This window comes from Jaminaea rosea (assembly GCF_003144245.1).
Source record: "Jaminaea rosea strain MCA 5214 unplaced genomic scaffold BDZ90scaffold_10, whole genome shotgun sequence".
Lineage (NCBI taxonomy): Eukaryota > Fungi > Basidiomycota > Exobasidiomycetes > Microstromatales > Jaminaea > Jaminaea rosea.
In genome coordinates this window covers 312,521-333,060 of record NW_020289984.1, presented here as the reverse complement: position 1 = coordinate 333,060, position 20,540 = coordinate 312,521, and the positions used below count along the sequence as shown (strand labels likewise).

The window sequence follows — 20,540 nt, the reverse complement described above, 5'->3', positions numbered from 1 at the left end:
GGAGTGGGTCGAGGGCGTCAGACCAAAAGCGAGTCAGTCGAAGCGTGCATACAGCCAGCCAGCCAGCCAGCGATGCTGCCCATCTTCTCCTTCTTGTCTGCCTCATGACCTCGACTCCAAATAACCCTGCATCGCCTTCTTCCCCCTCTCCGATCATCTCACTTGCAAAGCGCGGTGCTCAAGACCCTCTCTACGCGTACGGCCTCTCTGCCCTCTTCTGGGCGTCTGTCCCCGTATCTTTCTTATCCGCTCACTCGGACGCACGATCACCTCGCCTTGCTTCGTCGTCTGGTCACGCTGCCGCAGCGAAGTCACCTCTCGCAAAGGCCCTTGACGCTCATAGTTTAGACACAGTCAAGACTGCGGGGCAGAAAGTAGCTTCACCCAAGACTATCCTTCGTGGTGGACTCGCCCCATTTTGGCAGCTCGCTGGTATTGGGTCCCTCATCGGCCTTGGAGGATATATCACTTCACAAGGTGATCCTTTGAACGGCGCTGGTACAGTGACAGGCGAGCATTGCCTGTGAATTTCACTCCCTTTGTTTGCCTACTGACTCATTGCATTGCCTGCTCGCAGCTTGGTCCCTTCTCTACCTCGCCTTCCACGGCTATCCGACCCTACGCGCCGGCAAGCCCTGGCCCATCGCCCTCACTCTGTCAACGGCAGTCGTCGGCGCAGGAGTGCACGGCATCCATTACTTTGATCGCACTTCCTGGAGAGGAGCTATCCCTGGTCTTTCTGAGTCAGCCACATCATCTTCGTCTGACCGAGCGAAACCTTTCGCATCTTCAACTACGACCTCACAATCCTCTTCCGCTGTCCCAGCCCTGATGCTCCTCAGCACTGCCATTGCAGCTCGTCGTGGCGCTGTCCGTACCGCCGCCACCTCGTCTGCAAGCATGACGCGCTACTCTTCTACGAGCAGCAAAGCCACGCGCTTTGTCAAGCCCCTCGACCCGTCGACTATTCCACGCGGCTTTGCAGCAGCCTACGGCTACGCAGGCATCAAGGCTGCCATCTCTCCCAAGCCCGTCCCAGACGCAAATGCCGGCCCACCTCCATCCCCCTCTGCCTCGACCGCAGCCACAACGACCCCTAAGCCCGACCTGGCGCTGATCGTCTCTACAACGAGCAAGCCTGCAGCTGCGGCAGGCACCTTCACCAAAAATGTCTTCAAAGCTGCGCCCGTCGTCTTGTCCAGCGAGATCATCGCGCAGGTAGGGCGAGCACGCTCCATCCTCGTCAACTCAGGATGCGCAAATGCAGTCACCGGTCAACAAGGCCTTGAAGACGCCAAGCGCTGTGACTCCGAAGTGGCCCGACTCCTCAAGAGCTCGCAGGAGGACAAGACCGTTCTTCTCTCTACGGGGGTCATCGGCGTTCCCCTGCCAATGCCTGCCATCGAGGCTAAGCTGCCCGACCTGGCAGAGCAGATCCAACAGCAGGGAGAGGTATCCTCGCCTGAGCAGTGGCACGAAACAAGTCGCGCCTTTATGACGACGGACACTTTTCCTAAGCTGCGCACGCGCGTCTTCCAACTAGACGGGCAGGAGTACCGTATGCTGGGGATCGATAAGGGAGCAGGTATGATTCACCCCAACATGGCCGGTCCCAGCTCAGCAGGTGGAGCTTTGCACGCTACCTTGCTGGGGTTGATCGCAACAGACGCGCCCATCCATCCAACGGCGCTGCAGAGTGCCCTCAACCACGCGGTCGCTCGCTCCTTCAACTGCATCTCCGTCGACGGTGATATGAGCACAAACGATACCATCCTCGCCCTGGCCAACAACCATGCGCAAGTCCCCGACTCGCAACTCCTCACCGAGTCTTCCGCCTCTTACGCCCAGTTCCGTGACGTTCTCACTCGTTTCTGCATCGAGCTTGCCCAGCTCATCGTCCGCGACGGTGAAGGAGCAGAGAAGTTCGTCGAGGTCCAAGTGAAGGGAGCGCCCAATTGGGAGACGGCCCACGCTGTCGCGGGGAGTGTCTCGACGAGCGCGCTGGTCAAGTGTGCGCTCCACGGTGGGGATGCGAATTGGGGACGAATCCTTTGTGCAGTTGGGTACGCAAAGCTACCTGCTGGAGAGAGTGAGGGGGCAGCAAAGGGGTGGAGCATCGATCCTGCTAAAGTGACGGTTCGTTTCTTACCGCCTTCTACTGCAGCGTCTGTTAGCGGAGCCAACGGTGAGGCCTTCAAGCCTCTTGTGGTGCTCAAGAACGGAGCTCCGCAGCCAGTGGATGAGACGGAGGCGGGACGATTGCTTGCATTGGAGGATATTGTGATTGAGGTGGACCTTCAAGGAGGGGCGTGGGCTGACGTCAATGGTGGGAAGGAAGCAAAGGCCAGCGCGACGTACTGGACGTGCGATTTTAGTAAGGAGTATGTGGCGATCAATGGTGACTACAGGTCGTGACGAGGCTGTGGAGGGAGAAGGTTGAGACCGTGGATCGCAAGGCTGTCTATTAGAATGGTGGCAATGAAGGACAAGTACAAATGCATAACTCTCCGAAGCGTGGCTCCTCAATCGTCCCTTTTCCTTCGCAACCTGAACTCGTTGAGCACTCTCTCTTCCTCATCTCCGCGAGCCCCACCTTCATCCCCCCCGACCACACTAGGCGCGCCAAAGAGCTTATCTCTCCCACCCGCACTCTTCGGAAAAGCAATCACGTCCCTGATACTCGCTGCCGTCCCCCCGACTTGCTCAACTAGCATCGCAACCAGCCTATCCAGTCCCAGGGCTATCCCAGCGTGAGGCGGGCACCCACTCGCCAATGCGCTGAGCAGGTGGTCGAATCGCTTGACTTCATGAGGTTGCAGAGCCAACACTTTCTCCATGACGGCGCGCTGCAAGGATGCAGAGTGAAGACGAACTGACCCGCCCCCTAGCTCGACGCCGTTGAGCACAAGGTCGTAATGCTGCCCTTGGATTGAATTGAGCAGCTCCGAAATCCGCGGACTAGAAAGTAGGGCATCCAAGTCCAACCCCTGCTTCCCGTCCGCTACCTGCAGTACCTCTTTTAGCGCCGGTAGACTCTCCACGCTTGGGGCAGTGAAAGGGTGATGCGTCGCGTTCCATCTTCCCTGGGATAGGTCGGCCTTGTCAGGATCAGAGCGGGTCAAGAGAGGGAATTGGGTGATCCAGAGGAAGCGCGGCTGTGAGAGGGTAGGGTCGAGGAGGTGCGCTGGGAGGAGGGAGCGAGAGGCGAGTGCATCCCGGAGACGCAGTCGTAGTTCTCCTAGCTCTGTGCTTCCTCCATCTGCTGGGGAATGGCGTGTATTGACGAACAGGTGGACGTCTTCCTCCTGACCATCAGAGGTCAGAGTATTTGGGTCTGCTCTGCCCACCCGAAGGGCCTCAGCAACTCCCTGTGCGAGAAGCTCGGCGTCCAGGTCTGCTGGGTTGATCTCGAGGTCTTCGAGGTGGGAGCGCAGGTGAGAGGACTTGTGCAGTAGGAGCTTTGCGAGCGCATGCGGAGATGCAGACGAGGAGGAAGAAGATGACTTGAAGCGCTCTAGCTTGCTAGCGGTGGAGGAGCCGGACTTGTCCTTCATCAGGTCGGTAAGGTCCTTGTTGCTCAGGCTCGAGGGAGCTGTAGATTTGCCTTTGCTCGTCGAGCTGTCCTTGCCTGCTGCGGACACTCGAAGTGCCAGCACCTCAACAGTCCGGCTTGGTCGCTCCTCATCCTCTGCCCGCTCCCCAGCGGCTCCCGACTCTCGGATGTAGGGGCAGAGATCCACAATCTCTAGTCCGAAACGCACATCAGGCTTGTCCGAACCATACCTCCGCATCGCATCCTGATATGTCATGACTTCAAAGCCCGTTTCCTCGTGCTCTAAAGGATCGACCCCCTTGGCCTCTCTCCAGACCGCCCTCACCAGCCCCTCGATGACGCGCCGTACCTGCGATCCCCCGATGGCCCACCCATCCCTCGCCTGAGGTGGAGCGGCCCCGTCCACAAACGCCATCTCTAAATCGACTTGCGTGAATTCCGGCTGTCGATCTTTTCGCCCAGCCTCGTCACGGAAGCACTTTGCGATTTGGAAGTAGCGATCGGTGACGCCAGATGCCATGAGGAGCTGCTTTGGCTGCTGCGGGGATTGAGGAAGGGCGTAGAAAGTTGGTGCGCCCGCATCTACCTCCTCATCCTGCTCTGATGCCGGCGCGAGACGTGAAGGGACCAGAAACTCCCTTGCCCCCTCTGGCGTTGATCGGAGCAGGAGGGGCGTCTCGATCTCCAGGAAGCCCTCGTCGTGCAGATAAGAGCGGATGGCGTGGGTGACTCGGCTTCGCAAACGTATGTTGTGCGTGAGCTGAGGACGGCGAAGATCCAGGTAGCGATACTTTGCTCTGAGCTCTTCGGAAGGGAGGTTGTGGGCATCACTTGGCTGGAAGGGTAGAGAAGAAGTAGCGCGACCCAAGAGGTGGTAGGAGAATACTTCGACTTCCACCTCGTCCTGGGCGGTCGAGGAGGGGAGGCGACTGCTCTCCCCCGCACGCAAAGGAGGGTTTTGTTGCTTCTGCTTCTTTTTGCCGATTTGTCCAGTGACATGAACGACGGATTCAGGTGGCAGGTTGGCGAGGGTCTGCACCAGCTCGTTTCGGGCCACCAGCTGTACGACGCCTGTCGAATCCCGCAGAGGATGGAAGGAGAGGGAGTTGGAGATCTTGCGGCATGGTAAGAGCCATCCAGATAGCGTGACTTCCTTGCCTTCATCTGACGCATAGATCGAGGAGGCCGAGTGAGTCCGTGGAGGAAGCCAGCCGAGAAAGGCATCGTCCTCCCTGCGCTTCGGCGTTGACGAGAAGGGTTGGCGGCGAAGAATCGGGCACTGTGAAGCCAAGAGCCTACGAGGCAGAGTGGTGGAGGCTCTTGATGCGGCACATTGCCTTGCAAGCCTTTGAACGAGGGCCCATTGATGCCTCATTCCCAAGGGACTCCAGAGCAAGGAACGAAGGAAAGGAAGAAGACGATGCGCCTCGAGGCCCAAAATGCTTGGTCCGTGTCCCCGCAATGCGCGTCGCGTGGCTTCCACTCTCGCCTTTGACTTCGAGGGAGAGGCGGACAGAGGCGTTGGTCTGAGCATTGGCATTGACTGCCTGATCACTTCCTTCCTCTCGTCCAGCATGTCGGCATTTTACTCCCTCTCAGACGATGAGGACGGTCCCGTTGCGGGGCCCTCATCCCCCTCGATGCTAGCAACACCGAGACGCAACAAACCCAATGACTCAAGCGCAGCAGCATACGCTCTCGAATCGCCTTCGGCCTCGCCCTTCTCTCGTGGCGGCGGTCACGCGGGCCCGTCAACCTCAGCAGGGGCTATTACACCACCACGACGCCCCCCAGCATACAATCGCGGCTTGTCCCCCTCCCTCTCAATACGCGGTGCAGCGCCCACAGCGCCCGGTCCTGGCCCTCCTCCACCACTTCCCGCCATCACACGCCTACAAAAAGCCTGGGTAGCAGAGAGATCCTGCCCCGAGCTACTGCCCTGGTCTGATCCGAATGGCAGCCTCAGATGCGATGAAGTAGTCGATGAGGTTTGTGCACAGGTCGAGCAGCAGGTGGTGAGTCATCACGATGCAGTCTACTGGAGCGAGACGGGGAGACAGCAGGCAAAAGCTGACATTCAGGCGCCGCCCCTCTGCCACTCCCTCGTACGCAGTCCATCCTCACCCTCCTCTCAACAGACGAGGCCACATCAGAAGAGGAACATTTGCGGCTCAGCCTCGTCCAGTTAGACGTCGAACGAGCACGATGGCTTCTACGTGCCTTTCTTCGGACTCGCCTCTCCAAGCTGGAGGAACACCCGCAGCATTACCTTTCCTTAGCTGGAGACGATGACGGTGGTGGGCCAGGAGGGGCAATGCTGGTATCACCTCTCGAGCGCGCCTACCTCCGCAAGTACGCCTCGATCCGCGCAACCCACTTCAACACGTCTATTCTCGACTATCTGCCCGAGTCGCTACGCGGGCTAGCTGATGACGCCTTGGACGAGGAACCCGGCTCTTCAGCAGGCGGGATGGTGTCGCGGCCGGATGCCCAAGGGCCCGTCTTCATCAGGTGCATCGAGGACTGCGGAAGCTTGACAATGGCTGACGGCGAGACTGTGCAGCTTGTAAAGGGGAGCGTCCATCTTCTGAGTTGGAGTGGGGTGAGAGCGCTGGTAAGGGCGGGTAGGGCTGAGCTTGTCTAGCGCACACATCGAGGTGAAAGATCAAGTGGGGATTGCCTATAATGTACAGATTGAATGCGCAGAGAGGAGCGTAAAAAGAGCTCCGCCTCCTCATGTGATATAGACTTTCCTGACCCCACTCCTAGGAAAGCGCCTCTTCGTCCTCGGGCAGGTGACAAACTCGCCTCCCTCGGCCACAACTTGAGCCCTGTCCCTCTTACTTCCCCACGGGGACCTGCCATCCCCAACTACTTCCTCCTCCTTGACCTCCTCTCCAGACAACCTCCCCACAAAGCCTGCCTCAAGCGCTCGGCGACTGTATACGCGCCCATTAGGAAGAGCAACAACCTCGTCCGCCTCCTCACCCGAATCGCTGATCACCTTTCCCGTAATACGGCAGACGATCGTCGAATTACTGTGGTGGCTCCAAGGCACCTCCTTGGCCAGAACCCCCAAGCCGAGCTCATTGCCGCCCTTCTTCTTCTTGTGGCCACAACCAACCGTTGCGCAGACTGGGCAGTCATTGTTGCGTGTCTCGTCCACTGTTTCGTCAGAAGAGGAGGCATGCAGCTCAGCATCGTGCTTGCGCGTCTCGGCCTCAACCTCGCGATGAACGTCGGCGAGGAGATCCTCGTTGACCGGTCCAGCACCTTCCGCCTCCGGCGGATCAGTAGCCGCCGCAGCCTGATGTACAGACTGGCTACTCCTCTCCCCATTGTAGCATGCAGGCACCTTGAGCGATGAGAGGCCCGCAGACAAAGCGATGTGTAGCACTGGCTGCGGCGGGAGCGAGTAGATGCGCAGTGCGGCGGCGAGGAGCGTGTCATAGAGCTGCCTGTAGCGCAGAGGGGAGTAGAGGTCCTCGTATGCGTACCCGCCGGGAGGGACGGCGAGGAGGCCGAGCACTTGGCTGACAGTCGAGATGATGCGGGCGTTGATGGCTTGGTCCTCCTCGTCCTGGTCCTTCGCCGGGTCCACCTCCATCTTGCCGTCGGAGGGAGCTCCTTCAGCGCTCGCAGCCAGTGCCGCTTTGTAAGGGGCGAGAAGGTGCTTCCTCGCATAGCTGATTGCAGCAGGCAATGCCGCTGCCCTGCTTGCCCCTCCTGATGGCGCTGACTTGCACAGATCGACAAACTCCTGCACCCTCAGATCGAACTCCAGCGTGGACTTGAAGCGCCTCAAGGCAGCCTTGTTCTCCGTGCACCATGCTAGCGATAAGCTGCACGAAGGCGCGACCCCTGAGCTAGGCGCCGGAATGAGGGAAGAGCGAATCTCTGCCAGCTCGCGGAAGAGTGGGATGTCCACGAGGGAGGAGAGGGAGCGCGACTGTACAAAGCTTGCTGCGGAGGAGACGTACCCTCGGCGGAGGAGCCAGTCTGTTATCATGCGATGGAGGCGGGTATCCGTCCAGCTTTGGTAGCGGGGATGCAGGTCAGACGCGGCGGCAGGCTCCGATGCGGCTTCGACTGTAGCGTCCGTGCTGGTAGATGCAGCTGTTGCTGACCCCACGATATCGTGAATCTCTGCGAGGTGCTTCGTACGATCTTGGAGCATGGAAAGGGAGGACTCGAGGTGGCCGGTGAGGGGGTTGAGCTGAGCAAGGGGGAGCTAAGGTGGTCAGCATACAACGATCATTGAGGAAAGGACACGCTTCCGTGTGCATGCCACTTACCCTCTCCCTCATTGCTTTCACTCTCTCGATTACTCCATCTAGCTTCCCGAGCATTTCCTCCTTGCTACCGCACCCCTCGAGATCCTTAGTCACCCCTGCCAACCCTCCAAAGGTCGTCTCAGTGATACGCTGGTGGACGCGCATCCTGCGTCTGAGATCCTCATAGGGAGCGCGTGCTAGAGGCGACTCTAGCAGCAGAAGAGCGTCTATGTCGGGAGGATGGAAGGAGGGAGTCGCCATCTTGGCGTGAGGATAAGTTTCGTGGTTATGGTGTGGTGATAATGCGGGGTCCAACCTGTGAGGCTGAGCTGCAGCTGCTGTCCTCTCTCTCCGTCTTTGGTGGAGCGGAGCAGTGGGCCTCAGCCGGAAGGGGGTTCCACGTTGTCTGTTGGGCGGACGGCGGCGTCGAGCCAACGGAGAAGCGAAAGTGGGCTCCGTCTGCGACGCCACGCCTTGGCCGCCGCTTGTCGCGCTTCCTCTCGCTCGACATCCTTCCTTCCTTCCTCCCTACCCGCTCCTCACCAACAGTGCCATGTCATCCGAGCTGGGCGCCAATCCCCCGCCAGCGGTGGCGCACGCCATTGAGCAGGCGCGAGTGACACAGATGCGCCTCCAAGCTGCTTTGGACAGGACTACGCCCTTCGTCGGGAGAAGATGGGCCACGACAGGCGGGCTGCTCACCCTCTTCGTCTTGAGGATCGTCATTGCTCAGGGGTGGTATATTGGTGTGTTTCAGCGAGATGGGAGGCAGCCTAGCTCTGCAACTTGTGGCTGACATGTGATGCTTCCAATCGCTCGCAGTATGCTACGCCCTCTTCATCTACCTTCTCAACCTATTCCTTGCGTTCCTCCAGCCAAAGTTCGACCCGCAACTCTACGACGATCTCGCGTCGCAGGATATTGAGGAAGGAGAGCCCGGTCTGCCGACCTCAGCGTCCGCGGCGGCGAAGTCACCAGGGGGAGCCGGAGCTGGAGGGCAAGGTGGAGCCGGCGGTGGACTGATGAGCGGCGTATTTGGCAACCCTGGGACGAACGGGAGCGTGAACACGGAGGAGGAGTTCAGGCCGTTCATTCGCAGGTTGCCGGAATTCAAGGTGAGTGACGCCATCTCTTGAAACCAGGTCAATACTCGCCCTCCGTATGCTGACCTCTCATTCATGTTCACGCCGCCAGTTCTGGCTCTCAGCGACGCAGGCCATTCTCATCTCCCTGGCATGTACGCTCACAGAGCTCTGTGACGTACCCGTCTACTGGCCAATCTTGGTCATGTACTTCTTCATCCTTCTGGGAATCACAATGAAGAGGCAGATCAAGTGAGTACACGCTTGTCAGTGTTGAGTACGAGCAACGACAGCTGATGATCTTGCCTCTCCTCGCCGCGCCAGGCACATGATCAAGTACCGCTACGTACCCTTTGACCTGGGAAAGAAGACGTACAAGTAAAGGGGTAGCAGCAAATAGCAGCAGACGACAGCATCGTGTCGTCATATCGTGTAGCGGTCGTTACTTGTCTAGTGATTACAAGATCATTGTCACTCTGGGTCCTTTGGCAAATCTCAGTCTCGCACCAACAATCCCTTCCATCACACCTGTCAATCACCCGCCCTCGCTCCTTTTCCTACTTTCCCTCTTTCACCGCCTCGCCTTGAGAGATGACGTAGATGCAATGCTAGTACCACTCGCTACCCAGTCCTGCTCCAGCACCTCTCCTCATATTCCACTAGGCCAACTCTCGTCCCTGACTCCTGCCCTGTCCATCTCCTCCATCACGATGCGCTCGTTGCGTAGCTGCGTCTCGTACGCCTGCAGCAAACTTTCATGTCGCTCGGCGTCTTGACTGCTGCCGGTCGAGGCTGCGGTCCCAGCCAATAGAACGCGATAAGCCTCAATAGCGTCCTGCACCTGCTCTGGGGAGCTCATACCCAGCAGGGTGCGTAGTCTGACGCCGCTGAGACCCTCGTCCGCACCACCATCTGGTGTCGGCTGCTTGGCACTCGTCTCTGCCCCTCTGATGCCATAGAGCAGAGCTGTCTTGGCAAGCGTCGCTTCCCCCTCCTGCCCGCGTATCCGCCTTCCTGCCTCCCGACAAGCCTCCTTGAGCTCCTCTCTTGCCGGATGCCAGCCTGGCGGACCCGCATCAGTGAGGAGGCCCATACTGAAGGGCGAGGCATTGAACACAATTGGCCCTCCCGTGGGTGTTGACCCTTTGAAGAGATCCAGGTAGGGCGTGAGGATATCCGAGTGGAGTGTATGATTAGAGTAGGAGAGGACAACGTCCAGTCCGCCAGACTTGGGGTATTTGGCCGCTACTAGGCGGACAAGACGGAGAAGTACCGGCAAAGGATAGCCGCTGATGCCTATGCGTCTTACTTTGCCTTCGCTCTTGAGGCGTAGCAGCTCCTCTACCGCTTTGAGGATCACTTCGTCTCCAGAGCCGTGCACCTTGCCCTCGTCACCCTCTGCAAGACCCAACGTTCTTAAGGCCTCATTGTCGCCCTTCGCGACCCTCGCCGCGTTCATGCCACTGGGATCTCCCACCTGCTCTGCCACAAATTCGGCGTCGTGCAAGTACACTACATCCAACCACTCGGAACCCAACCGCTTGAGAGACGCCTCGACACTTCTCCTCACTCTCTGCGGCGAATAATCAAAATCCCCTTTGTCAGGTCCATACCGCCCGCATTTGGTGAAGAGAAAGTAAGAATCCCTCGGATAGATTGGTCGCAGTGCAGCGAGGAGTCTGCCAAGAATGTACTCCGAAGGATAGTAGTAAGGCGAGGTATCGATGGCATTGACGCCGTACCGGAAGGCGAGGAGCAAAGTTCGTAACGGGACGTCTGTGCGGATGTAGGAGTCTGCATTATACATCCCAGCGCCGAAAACGCCCCCGCCGAAGATGAGCGGGGAGCAGGCGCTCTCCAAAGGGAGATGTGTAATGGATGGAGCAGCGGCGTGGCCTGGTGAAGGTTCGCCGTAAGCCCATGGTGCCACGCCGTTCTTTGGGTGGTACAAAGGGTCCTTGTCCTGCTCTGCAGTGGGCAGGACTGGGGCGGGCCCGAAGTGATCTGGGGATGGAGAGCGTGATGGATGGCGGGGCATGCTGCGTGGAAGATGCTGTGGAGAAGTGAGGGATGCTGGATGGAAGGGATGGATGGAGAGGACTGGTGGGTCGACTTTTCTGCTGCAAGCGAGTGAGCGAGATGGCGGACGGACGGACAGAGCGGCGTGTGGAGTTGAGCGGAAGACATGCACGCACAGGGCGAGATATGATATGACCGAGTTTCCTCGAGTTGGGTCTGCCTCACTTCGCTCTTTTCGGCCATGTCCATCGAGACGACATGCCCTCGAAGGTATTCAGCTTCTTAGAATTGGGATGCTCCAGCTCGGAGGGACAGTCGAGGAGAAGCAAGGATTGCTGCCCTGTGTCAAGCGGCACAGGTACACTTCGTAAACCGCTTTCGCAGACCTTTTCTCTCGTCATGACCAGCGTGGCTCTCGAATGCCTCATTGGCGTCCCCTGAAGCACACGCGAGACTCCGGCCTCCCGCTCACGCCGTCGGGAAGCGTCAGGATAGCTGCTCACTACCGCAAAGACGGCCAGGGATACGCCGCCCACGAGCTAGGCAGCGTAGCCTCCATCAGCAGCCACCAGGTCGCCTCGTTTCCTCTGCTGCTCAATTCGGCACCATCGAACTCGACGGCAGCTTTGCGCTGTCCAAGACGGTGCAAAGCGTTGTGCGCCGTAGTCGTAGTCGCGCAGGCGAGATGAAATGGACCCTGATTCGAAGCTTCGGCAGAGCCCAAAGCCTAAGCTTGTTGGCGCACGACGACGAGGCAGCGGCCTTCACCCACTCCGTGTCACTCTATTTCATCATTCTTGCACCTCCTGCGAGCCCCCCGCTAAGATGTCGTGACTTGTCCCTCTCTGCGTCTCCATTCTGGTGTCAAGCTATCGATGTCAGCCTTCTCGCAATCATGACAAGATGTCGACAACCCGAGCCCCCCGCGACGACGTAGAGCGCCGTGAGCCCGCGCCCCGCCGGCTGCACGAACGGGAGCGAGAATTTGCCGGCTCACGAAGACGACGGATCGTGCCTGAGTGCCGCGGGCCCGGCGCAAGATGGAGGTTTGACCGTATTGCCTGATGAGTGATGCAGCGACAAGAGGGGTGGGAGATTGCTTTGACGTCGGGTTGTATGCGGTATCTTCTCTTCTTCGCTCTTTACCATCCGCATCTCTACCCATTGACTTCGTCTCGTAGACCTCGACCTCTTTACACGCTCATCTCGCTCACGCCCATCGGTGACTAGAAGAGCGTTTCTGGTCCCTGCAGCTGTCAGCCTCTCTGCCCCGCGCCACCTCCAAATTTTGGTCAAGGCCGAGCCGCATTGCAATCACACTTCTCCTCTTCACCACACCACACCTTCCTTCCCTCGATCACCTTCGATGCCCACCTACTTCAGAGAAGTCGGAGCATCCGTCCTCGCCTCTCACCTTTCCGCCCTCGCATCGTCGTCGTCGTCGACGATGAGCGGTCCTGGTAGCGGCAGTGGCGGCATGAGCGGCACCGCGAAGCCGGGCACGCGCGCCAAGGCGGGCACGTTCGCAGCGACCACTCCACCTCCTGAGACAAGCGAGGTGAGTAACGAGCAGCTGAGAGTCAGAGTGACTGAGATTCGACGAGACCGTGGATCGCGGTGACTAGGAGGACATCGACGAAGTGGGACGAGGGCGCGGAACCACATTACCCCACAGCAGAACGTGCCAAACGACGTGGGCCCTGTCCCTGTCGCCGGCCCTCGTCAACTCGTCAACACCACACCATCCACGCGATCAAATGGACCTGAGCTGACGTTTCCTCCCTTTACTCCCAACCACTACCATCACTGCCGCCACCCTCTTTACTCCCTCGCTGCTTCATCTTCTCCTCATCCTCATCATCACCGCGATGCGGCCCCTTACCAAATCCTTCCTCAAAAAGGATCTCAAGCCGGCGATGCCCGAGTGCTGGGGTCATCGTGGAGCCTCGGCTGCCTTCCCGGAGAACACCATTGCCTCCTTCGAGCGTGCCGTCAGGGATGGATCTGAAGGTCTGGAGTCTGGTTAGTGTCTGCGCCCGTAGCCTCGATTGATTGCTCCTTTGCTGGGGAGAAGCGGGAAGCGACTTCTCGCTGCGGGAAAGAGGTTTGGCGGGTAGAGTCGAGGCGGATGGCACACGACATTAAAAGAGGACGAGGGGGGAACATTTTCGCTACACGCTCGCTTCTGCCGCCCAACGGCCCCCCTTCGTTTTACTCATCCCTCGACCAACTTTTTCGCAGACGTCCACGTCACGGCCGACGGCGTCATCATCATGTTTCATGACCCTTCGCTGGAGCGCACCACCAATGGCACCGGCCTCATCAAGGAGCAGCCTTGGAAAGGCGTCATTGAGAACTTCAGGACGACCAAGAAGCCTCATCAGCAGCTGCCTACCTTCAAGGACGTTTGCGACTTGCTGATGCGACCGGAGAACAAGCATGTCAAGCTCAACGTGAGTGGTCCGCGTGCCGTGGGCAGAAGGACACGCCGATCTCATCACTCCTTCCCCTCCTCGCGCATTTGCAGATCGACATCAAACCAGAGAACGACCCTGAGGTCCTCTTCAAGCTCATGAAGCAAGTCGTCTCCTCCTACCCATCCTACGCCACGGACCTCTCCCCTCGTCTCATCCTTGGCCTCTGGCACCCCTGCTTCCTCGCAGCTGCACTCAAGCACGTCCCTTCCATGCGCCGCATTCACATCGGCGGGTCCCCTTGGGCTGCCACCACCTACTTCTGGAAGCACTGCGACGGCTTCTCGATGAGCTTCCCCTCCCTCATCGGGACCGATGGGCAGGAGTTTCTCCGCCGAGCTGAGCGCGATGGGAAGGACGTCTTTGTGTGGACCGTCAACAGGAAAGACGAGATGGTCGAGGCGACTCGTTGGGGCGTCAAGGCCATTCTCACCGACAAGACTGCCATGCTTCAAGATGTGAGGGAGGGCATGACGGCCGATTTCCCGCAGTATCGCCGCAACGAGGTCGGCATGTTCTTCCGCTGGTCGACGCTCCGCTACTACACGTTCCACCAGTGGTGCGTACAGAGTGTCTGGATCGGCCAACTGGAGAAGAGGGCAGGCGTGACCTTCAAGGAGGCTTGGAAGACGGCCGAGCACCTCGACGTGCCCGAGACCGTTGTGCCCATGGCTCCTGCGCCTGCCTCAGGGGGAGTTGTCCAGCAGGAGGTCCCCGTAGAGGTACATGACGAAAGTGGTGCGGGTGCTAGCAGCCAGCCTAGCTCCAACACCTCATCGCCCGGCTTTGTAGCTGTCAACGAGAAGTCCGAGGTCCCGCCGATGGCTCCTCCAGCGGCCGCCATCCCCGTTGCCGCGGCATAGAGGACACGCAGTTTCAGGAACACACATCGTCACGCATCGTCTCGTCAACACAGAGCAAGACACGGACTCTCCCTCTTTTCCCGTCAAGACCACTACGCCTCCGATTAATCAAGTTCAGCATCGCACCTGTGGGGTACGGGAGCTCATAGACACCTTTCCTCTTTCTTCACGACGTCAGAAACTTTGTTCCGTTTCGTCATGTAGCTCTTTCGCTTCGCACATGTTCTCAGCATCTCCTCTTACCGCGTTCCACCTCTTCATCTTTAGCTGCTCAAGTCTTCAGACGAGAACAATGACATTTCATCGCTCAGTGGCGTCGGCCCTTTCATCCACGAAAAGAGCCGGCGTTGCGACTCAACTCAATGCAGCCTCTACTCGAGTGACCACGGCAGTGAAGCGAGGACGATGGCGAGCAGCCGACGACTTCCCTCAAACAAATCAGTCTGCTGGCCAAATGCTACTGTCTATTGCCTGAGGTAAAGTGGCGCATCCACTACAGCGGGCTCGCTCACCAGCTTCTCATGTGCGCATCATGCCCTCAACATCCCCGTCATCTCCTCTTTTCCGGCGATGATGACTCCAAGATATCCTTGATGACCTTCTCTCCCTCTCCCTCTTTAGCCTCACCTGCTCCTGACTTCCTCCCTGCCGCCTCTGCAGTCTCAGCACTCCCATCGGCGCTCGGCGGTCCAGGTGGGCCAGGTGCCTTGGGGTCATACAAGTCCTGCGTGGCCGTCATGAATTCGTGCAGCTGGTAGAGCTGTTCTTCTGAGAGCTGCGAGTATGAAAACGAGGCAGTGGAGGAAAGAGAGGGAGTTAGGACGACTTCTTTCGGCCAGCGGGTATGAGCGAGATGAGGCGCAACCGCGACCGGGTCTCACCTTCTCAAACTCCTCAGCACTCAACTTCCTCCCCTCGAAGAACCTCTTGTTTCCACCTTCACCAGTCGTCGCACCGGCAATCCCACCATCAAGTTCTCCTTCCAACTGATCCAAGTAAATCTTCCACCCGCCCAAGAAGCCCACAACCTGCAGCGGGTTGGTTACACTTCTGTGTCGCCTGAACTCATCCCGAAGGTAAGTATCGCCTAATGATCGCATTTCATAGGAGAGCTTGGTGCGATGAGCTCGAAGGAGGCGACGATACAGGGGGAGAGGGGGAAGGAGGGAAGAGGCGGCTCGCTGATAGATGGAAGAAGAGGAGGATGCGGCAGGGGATGATGGGAGGTTGTCGCTGAGCAGGCGGGCTGTCCTTTGCAGGGAGCGGAGAGTGGTTGGGTGAACCATGTCTGCGAGAGAGGAGGTAGTGATGAGGAGCTCTATGCGTCGATCAGGGTCTATCTAGTCTTGTGATGGTGAGGAAGGCGAGATTGAAGCGTGAATTAAATGCATGCAGAGAATGTCAAGTGGAGCGGGGCAAGACACGACGAGGGCGGACTGGCGGCGGGGGCGACTCGGTGAGCTACGGAACGGGCGGCTGACTCAGCGACCCAAGCGCCTACGGTCGACGGGATTCACCTCGACCACCACTTGATGGTAAGCAGAGAAGAATCAGAGCAATTCACATGCGCAGCCATGCGAGATGCCAGTGATGGTGACGCTGTTGCTTCATAACATTTGCTTTTTTGGAGACGCTACACTACTATAGAGGCAATCCCGTGGCGGCGCGCCTCCACTCTTTCTGCTAGAATTCTTCTCCCCATGCTTCCATCTCCCATCACTTCTCTACTCCTTGTCCTCCTGCTCCTCCCCCTGGCTGAGGCCGAAGTACACGACCACAGCCAAACCAAGCGCAGCAGTGATGGCGCATCCCACGACGCTTCCCACAGCCTCCTTTGTCCACCCTGAGATGATGAACTTGGCCTCCTTCTTCAAATTGCCAAAGTCCGTCGTCGAGTTGAGACCAGCCGCGTTGCCCGTGACGGCAATATTGTCAGCAAGGCAGTGACGTTGCACTGCTGGGTCGATCTGAAGCTTCGAGTTGACGACCTCGGGCGCCTCAATCATGATCAGGGCCAAGCCGGCGTTCAAGTGGAACTCGATATGGCAGTGCATCAGCCATGCGCCAGGGTTGTCCGACCTGAAGCGTAGGACGGCTGCGCCTCCGCTGGGGACGGTGACGGTGTCGCGACGCATGGGGTTACCCAGGCTGAGGGCCGTCTCATTGAGGGGAGGGTTGACGGTCGGGTCGTCCGAGAGCGCGTCCATGGTCTTCTTGACGATCTGGAACTGGTGGCCGTGCAGGTGGAAAGGGTGGGCGTTTGCGTCCCAGTTGTAGATGGTCAGCTCAACCATGTCGCCGTGCTTGGTGACGATGGCATGCGACGAGGGGCCGTACGCCGCAGGCTCGAGGGCGGCCGATCCCATGGTGGTTTGGGTGAGGAGGGAGGGCGTCTCGGGGAAGACAAAGGAGATGTTGTTGAAGGCGGCATAGTTCTTGCCGTCGGCACGCACGTCGAACCACACGTTGAGGTCGTGGCTGGTGTCGGCAGGGTAAGAAGGCTCCGGGTAGTAAGGGACGAGGAGCGTGTCGTCAATCATGTCGTCATAGTCGCGCGTCTCCTCGGCGGCGACCGGGGTACCGGCCTTGTCATTGTACTCAATGAGCGAGGTGACATTGAGTTTAAGAGAGTCAGGTACGGTGTCGAACATGACGGGGTCCATGTTGATGTGCATGCCGTAGTTGGTGTCGGTCGTGTTCTTTGCCGTGACGAGGATCGAGTAGCGCTGGGCTACCGAGAGGGAGATGCGGTCGATGGGGAACTCCTGTGTGTCGACTCCATCAGCCTCGATGATCCTCATCTCGTGGCCGTCGATCCAGAATTGGAACATAGCCAGGGCGGACATGTTGATCAATCGCAGCCTGTACGTCTTGCTCGGCTGGAATTGGAGCTTGGCGTCCTCGTTGAATCCGGGAACGAGCGTGGGCGTAGCAGAGTTGTTGCTCGTGTGAGCAAAGTAGATGACCGATGAGTCGGGGATGGGCTCGGCGCCCGTGGGATTGCGGTCGGTCATGAATTGCTCCATGAGGATGTCGTGCGTTGCGTGGTACCAGTCTGCCATGAGGATCGTGTAGTCTTCATCGTACTTGTGAGCTTGCGTCTCGGCCGTGTCGGCGTGGATGATTGAGGCGGTACGGAGCCCATCGACGTATCTGCGAGGGAGCGAGAAGAAGCTTGTCAGCCTTGCAAAGGAGGCATTTGCCATCGGTAGCGTCAACTCACTGTCCCATCGAGTGGCCGTGAGTCCAGAATGTACCCCACTGCTTGGCAGCTTCAGCGGGCGACTTGGGCGAGTTGTGCACCTCGTACGAGAAGCTGTCAGCCGGGGGGCCCATCGAAGTCAGCATGCTGCGCTGCTATCACGCTGAGACAATGACTTCTCACCTCTCATTGGGAGGGATCGGGCATTGCGTGATGCCGACGGCACCATCGTAGTAGCCTGTCCCGTTGAAGAACATGCCGTGAGAGTGCAACGCCGTTCCCATGCCATCGTTGAGCTGGTTCTTGACGTGGATGGTCAGCGAGTCGGAGCTGTTGATGTTGAGGATCGGAGGCGGCCTGCAGCGCAGCGAGCATGGCGATGTGAGCGCGGTACTACAGCGTTCATTGACGGAACTGCTACTTACCATGTGCCGTTTACACCAATAACCCGCCTGGCCGGGAGACCATCAGGATTCTGGTTCTCAACCCATCCGACATTCCACCATTGTTCGACTTTGGCTGCATTAGCTGCGCTCAAGAGGGAGACAGCGGCGACGAGGAGCGTATTGCGGATCATGATGGATCGCGCTGCTGTCTGGCTGATGGAGGCAGGTAGGTGGCGGTGGTGATGGGAAAAAAGATGGAATGGGGAAGAGCGAGGGCGACGCCGACCTGATAAGATAAAGTGTTGCCTGCCCTCCTTGTGACTCTCTCCCCTTGCCCTCTGACTTTTTCTCAACCCGCCGTCGCCGTCTCGTGAACCGTCGTTTGCTCCTCAGACGAGACGGAGGCAGAAGACCACATCTCAGCCTCGCCTTGAACGAGGGTCAGCGAGAGCGACGGCAAATCAGATACCGCGTCGACACATCTCGCGAGTCTATGTTCCTGCAAGCACTTCAACTCGACAGGACTCCCAACCGCCGGGCGGGAACGGAGGCCTACGGCGCCGTGGGCCTGGCCGGGCTAGTGGGCTGCAGGCGGGCCAGAGGCAAAAGAGAGCGCCACACTCTAGCTGCAGCGTGAGTGAGCGAACGAATGTGAGCGACCATCAGTCCCGCTAGCTTAGTAGACCAGGGAGCACACAGGAGCAATTCAAGGTGGCCGCGGGTACATGAGCTTGAGCGTTGGCGTGTTGGTGAGCGCTCAGCTGCTCGCGTTTGCCACCTCATCGGCCAATCCTCTTCGTACACCTATTCGCTCGTTCCTGGCCGTGAGAAAGACGCGAAGCAATGTCGTGCGAGAAGAAGATTGGCGCCGCAATGGTGCCTGAACCTACGGGCTGCCGGTCACACACTTGGATCCAAGCCAAAAGCTGCCGTCGGGAACCTCACCAAGTAGACGCTAGTGTATCAGTCGCATTGGGCTATCACAGCTGATGGAATTTTCGAGGTGAGATGAATGTGGTACAACATGATGAACGGACGACACGATGCAGAGAGAAACGGTGAGGGGAGGTATTTCGGCGAATGACAAGACTTCACGGCCTGGCGCGAAATGACCTAGCGCTGTACCTCGTGGTCGGCCAGGAGCTGCGAACATGAGCGAACCAAAGGGACACAATGAGTGAGCGAACATTGGAGCGAGCGAGATGAGAACCAAAGCACAAGGGACCGGCGCTGCACGCGACAGGATCGGGGCTCTATACTCACCATGTTCGGGATGCCGTTGCCTGTACGAGGAGACGCCGGACGCGAGAGAAGAGCAATGGGTGAGCGGCGAGATCGACAGGATGGTTGGAGATGCACATGTACTCACGAATCGTAAAGACGTGAGAGCAGTTTGGGCAGACCATGGCTCCTTGTGTTACGTGGATCTGTGCGAGGAGGCGAGTGGGCGCGGAAAAAAGGCAAGTCAGGGAATGAAGTTGAGCGACGGCAGGATGCGTAGCGTGGGCTCACCTCGAGTAGCAGATGATGAAGCTTCTTGAGAATGTCGTCGTCAAGTTCGTCCTCATTGACCGTCTCGGGCAGCGAGCTGTCACCGAGCTGCGGGAGGCACGCGAGTACCCGATGATCGATATCAGCTCTCTCCCATGTTCAGATCGTCTGCTAGGACTCTCTCTCACTCACCGATCTCACAGTCTGCACCAGACCTCTCCAATCGACCTTTCCCCCACCCATGAGGCCCTTCAAGAAGCCCTCATTGTACTCGACCTCTACAACTTCGAGCTGCACATCTTTGAGGGCCAAGGGGAAGTTGTTCGACGTGGTGAGGCAAGTGCGTGCCGAGCATGCCAAGAGGTTGTGGGTGAGAAGACGCATGCTGGCGATGTGGTGAAGTGGAGTGGGTCGAGGGTGATGAGGAGGAATGGAGGTCGAAGGTGCGGAGGTGGAATGACGGACTGAGGACCAAAAATCTCGACGAGAGAGAGCATCACGTGGCGAGCCAGACGCAACAAGGTGGCTCAGTCCGGCCTCGAGCAACTTCGCTTCGTCTCATCCTCATCGTACTGGTAGTCTCGACAAAGCAGAGGTCAGTCTACGCTCTTTCCTCTGTCGATGTCGCCGCAGTCTTGACTAAGCTTTTATCTGCCTTTCTCTCTCTTCAGGCGCCCTCACACTCGCCATGCTCCCATCCCAAGCCCTGCGAGCGCGCTCGGCATGGAAGGGCCCCTTCTTTGTCGCCTTTCCCAACCTGGCCGAGGCACTGAGGGGCAACACACCCATCCGTACCAATGCGCGATTATGTACCATTCTTCCCAACTACGTGGGGTGAGTACGGCGAGAGCAGAGCGGCGCAGCGCAACAGCCTTTTGCCTCTGCATCTGTTCCGTCCCCCTGACGCTGACCCCTGCCGTTCTTCATTCTCATACGCTGCGCCACGCCAGCCTGCGCTTCCTCATCCACAATGGCAAGTCGCACGTCCCCATCTCAATCACCGAGGAGATGGTGGGTCACAAGCTGGGAGAATTTGCTCCTACAAGGAAGCGCTTCCAGTACAAGTTCTCGAAGAACAAGTGAGCGAGGAGGAGCACGATGAGCAGGAGGAGAAGGAGGGTAGCAAGTTAGACGGAGCCGAGAGCGTAGGCCATTTGGGAAGCATCTTTGGGTGCTTGTAGTGAGCTGAACGGGTC

General features: G+C 58.5%; 12 protein-coding genes across 12 annotated transcripts; 6 read left to right on the top strand and 6 right to left on the bottom strand.

The window, feature by feature from the left end:
* The first annotated feature begins 78 nt into the window (after nt 1-78).
* BDZ90DRAFT_233142 (ArgJ-domain-containing protein) lies at nt 79-2,525 on the top strand. The gene is made up of 2 exons (XM_025506531.1): nt 79-510; nt 578-2,525. Exons 1-2 carry the CDS (start codon nt 105-107, stop codon nt 2,413-2,415), a joined length of 2,244 nt encoding a protein of 747 aa, XP_025361128.1. The 5' UTR covers nt 79-104; the 3' UTR covers nt 2,416-2,525.
* On the bottom strand, nt 2,523-4,928 carry BDZ90DRAFT_253921 (hypothetical protein; the record flags this gene model as incomplete). Its single annotated transcript, XM_025507808.1, has 3 exons — nt 2,523-2,942; nt 3,006-3,522; nt 3,715-4,928. 3 exons carry the CDS (start codon nt 4,926-4,928, stop codon nt 2,523-2,525), a joined length of 2,151 nt encoding a protein of 716 aa, XP_025361127.1.
* A 199-nt stretch (nt 4,929-5,127) lies between these two features.
* On the top strand, nt 5,128-6,197 carry BDZ90DRAFT_261324 (hypothetical protein; the record flags this gene model as incomplete). Its single annotated transcript, XM_025508366.1, has 2 exons — nt 5,128-5,568; nt 5,667-6,197. 2 exons carry the CDS (start codon nt 5,128-5,130, stop codon nt 6,195-6,197), a joined length of 972 nt encoding a protein of 323 aa, XP_025361126.1.
* A 6-nt stretch (nt 6,198-6,203) lies between these two features.
* Nucleotides 6,204-8,137, bottom strand: BDZ90DRAFT_233140 (hypothetical protein). Its single transcript, XM_025506530.1, has 2 exons — nt 7,849-8,137; nt 6,204-7,769 (listed from the first exon to the last, which is right to left on the bottom strand). The coding sequence occupies exons 1-2, from the start codon at nt 8,086-8,088 to the stop codon at nt 6,288-6,290; spliced, it is 1,722 nt and encodes a 573-aa protein (XP_025361125.1). The 5' UTR covers nt 8,089-8,137; the 3' UTR covers nt 6,204-6,287.
* A 221-nt stretch (nt 8,138-8,358) lies between these two features.
* On the top strand, nt 8,359-9,712 carry BDZ90DRAFT_233139 (retrieval of early ER protein Rer1). Its single transcript, XM_025506529.1, has 4 exons — nt 8,359-8,573; nt 8,650-8,942; nt 9,022-9,161; nt 9,234-9,712. The coding sequence occupies exons 1-4, from the start codon at nt 8,381-8,383 to the stop codon at nt 9,289-9,291; spliced, it is 684 nt and encodes a 227-aa protein (XP_025361124.1). The 5' UTR covers nt 8,359-8,380; the 3' UTR covers nt 9,292-9,712.
* Nucleotides 9,426-11,066, bottom strand: BDZ90DRAFT_40348 (Aldo/keto reductase). Its single transcript, XM_025509562.1, has one exon. It carries the CDS (start codon nt 10,945-10,947, stop codon nt 9,559-9,561), a length of 1,389 nt encoding a protein of 462 aa, XP_025361123.1. The 5' UTR covers nt 10,948-11,066; the 3' UTR covers nt 9,426-9,558.
* Nucleotides 11,067-12,810: 1,744 nt separating this feature from the next.
* BDZ90DRAFT_233136 (PLC-like phosphodiesterase) lies at nt 12,811-14,580 on the top strand. Its single transcript, XM_025506528.1, has 2 exons — nt 12,811-13,381; nt 13,456-14,580. Exons 1-2 carry the CDS (start codon nt 13,202-13,204, stop codon nt 14,263-14,265), a joined length of 990 nt encoding a protein of 329 aa, XP_025361122.1. The 5' UTR covers nt 12,811-13,201; the 3' UTR covers nt 14,266-14,580.
* Nucleotides 14,376-14,870, top strand: BDZ90DRAFT_40353 (hypothetical protein). The gene has a single exon (XM_025509563.1). The coding sequence runs from the start codon at nt 14,486-14,488 to the stop codon at nt 14,738-14,740; it is 255 nt and encodes an 84-aa protein (XP_025361121.1). The 5' UTR covers nt 14,376-14,485; the 3' UTR covers nt 14,741-14,870.
* BDZ90DRAFT_233134 (ACN9-domain-containing protein) lies at nt 14,726-15,622 on the bottom strand. The gene is made up of 2 exons (XM_025506527.1): nt 15,147-15,622; nt 14,726-15,040 (listed from the first exon to the last, which is right to left on the bottom strand). The coding sequence occupies exons 1-2, from the start codon at nt 15,549-15,551 to the stop codon at nt 14,816-14,818; spliced, it is 630 nt and encodes a 209-aa protein (XP_025361120.1). The 5' UTR covers nt 15,552-15,622; the 3' UTR covers nt 14,726-14,815.
* Nucleotides 15,623-15,989: 367 nt separating this feature from the next.
* BDZ90DRAFT_265121 (putative Fer1-iron transport multicopper oxidase) lies at nt 15,990-18,361 on the bottom strand (the record flags this gene model as incomplete). Its single annotated transcript, XM_025508652.1, has 4 exons — nt 17,893-18,361; nt 17,651-17,824; nt 17,489-17,581; nt 15,990-17,418 (listed from the first exon to the last, which is right to left on the bottom strand). Exons 1-4 carry the CDS (start codon nt 18,042-18,044, stop codon nt 15,990-15,992), a joined length of 1,848 nt encoding a protein of 615 aa, XP_025361119.1. The 5' UTR covers nt 18,045-18,361.
* Nucleotides 18,362-18,821: 460 nt separating this feature from the next.
* Nucleotides 18,822-19,728, bottom strand: BDZ90DRAFT_253905 (Trm112p-domain-containing protein; the record flags this gene model as incomplete). The annotated part of the gene is made up of 4 exons (XM_025507807.1): nt 18,822-19,136; nt 19,223-19,280; nt 19,366-19,452; nt 19,537-19,728. 4 exons carry the CDS (start codon nt 19,726-19,728, stop codon nt 18,967-18,969), a joined length of 507 nt encoding a protein of 168 aa, XP_025361118.1. The 3' UTR covers nt 18,822-18,966.
* A 304-nt stretch (nt 19,729-20,032) lies between these two features.
* Nucleotides 20,033-20,427, top strand: BDZ90DRAFT_221721 (putative mitochondrial ribosomal protein S19; the record flags this gene model as incomplete). Its single annotated transcript, XM_025504488.1, has 2 exons — nt 20,033-20,178; nt 20,295-20,427. The coding sequence occupies 2 exons, from the start codon at nt 20,033-20,035 to the stop codon at nt 20,425-20,427; spliced, it is 279 nt and encodes a 92-aa protein (XP_025361117.1).
* Between the last annotated feature and the right edge of the window lie 113 nt (nt 20,428-20,540).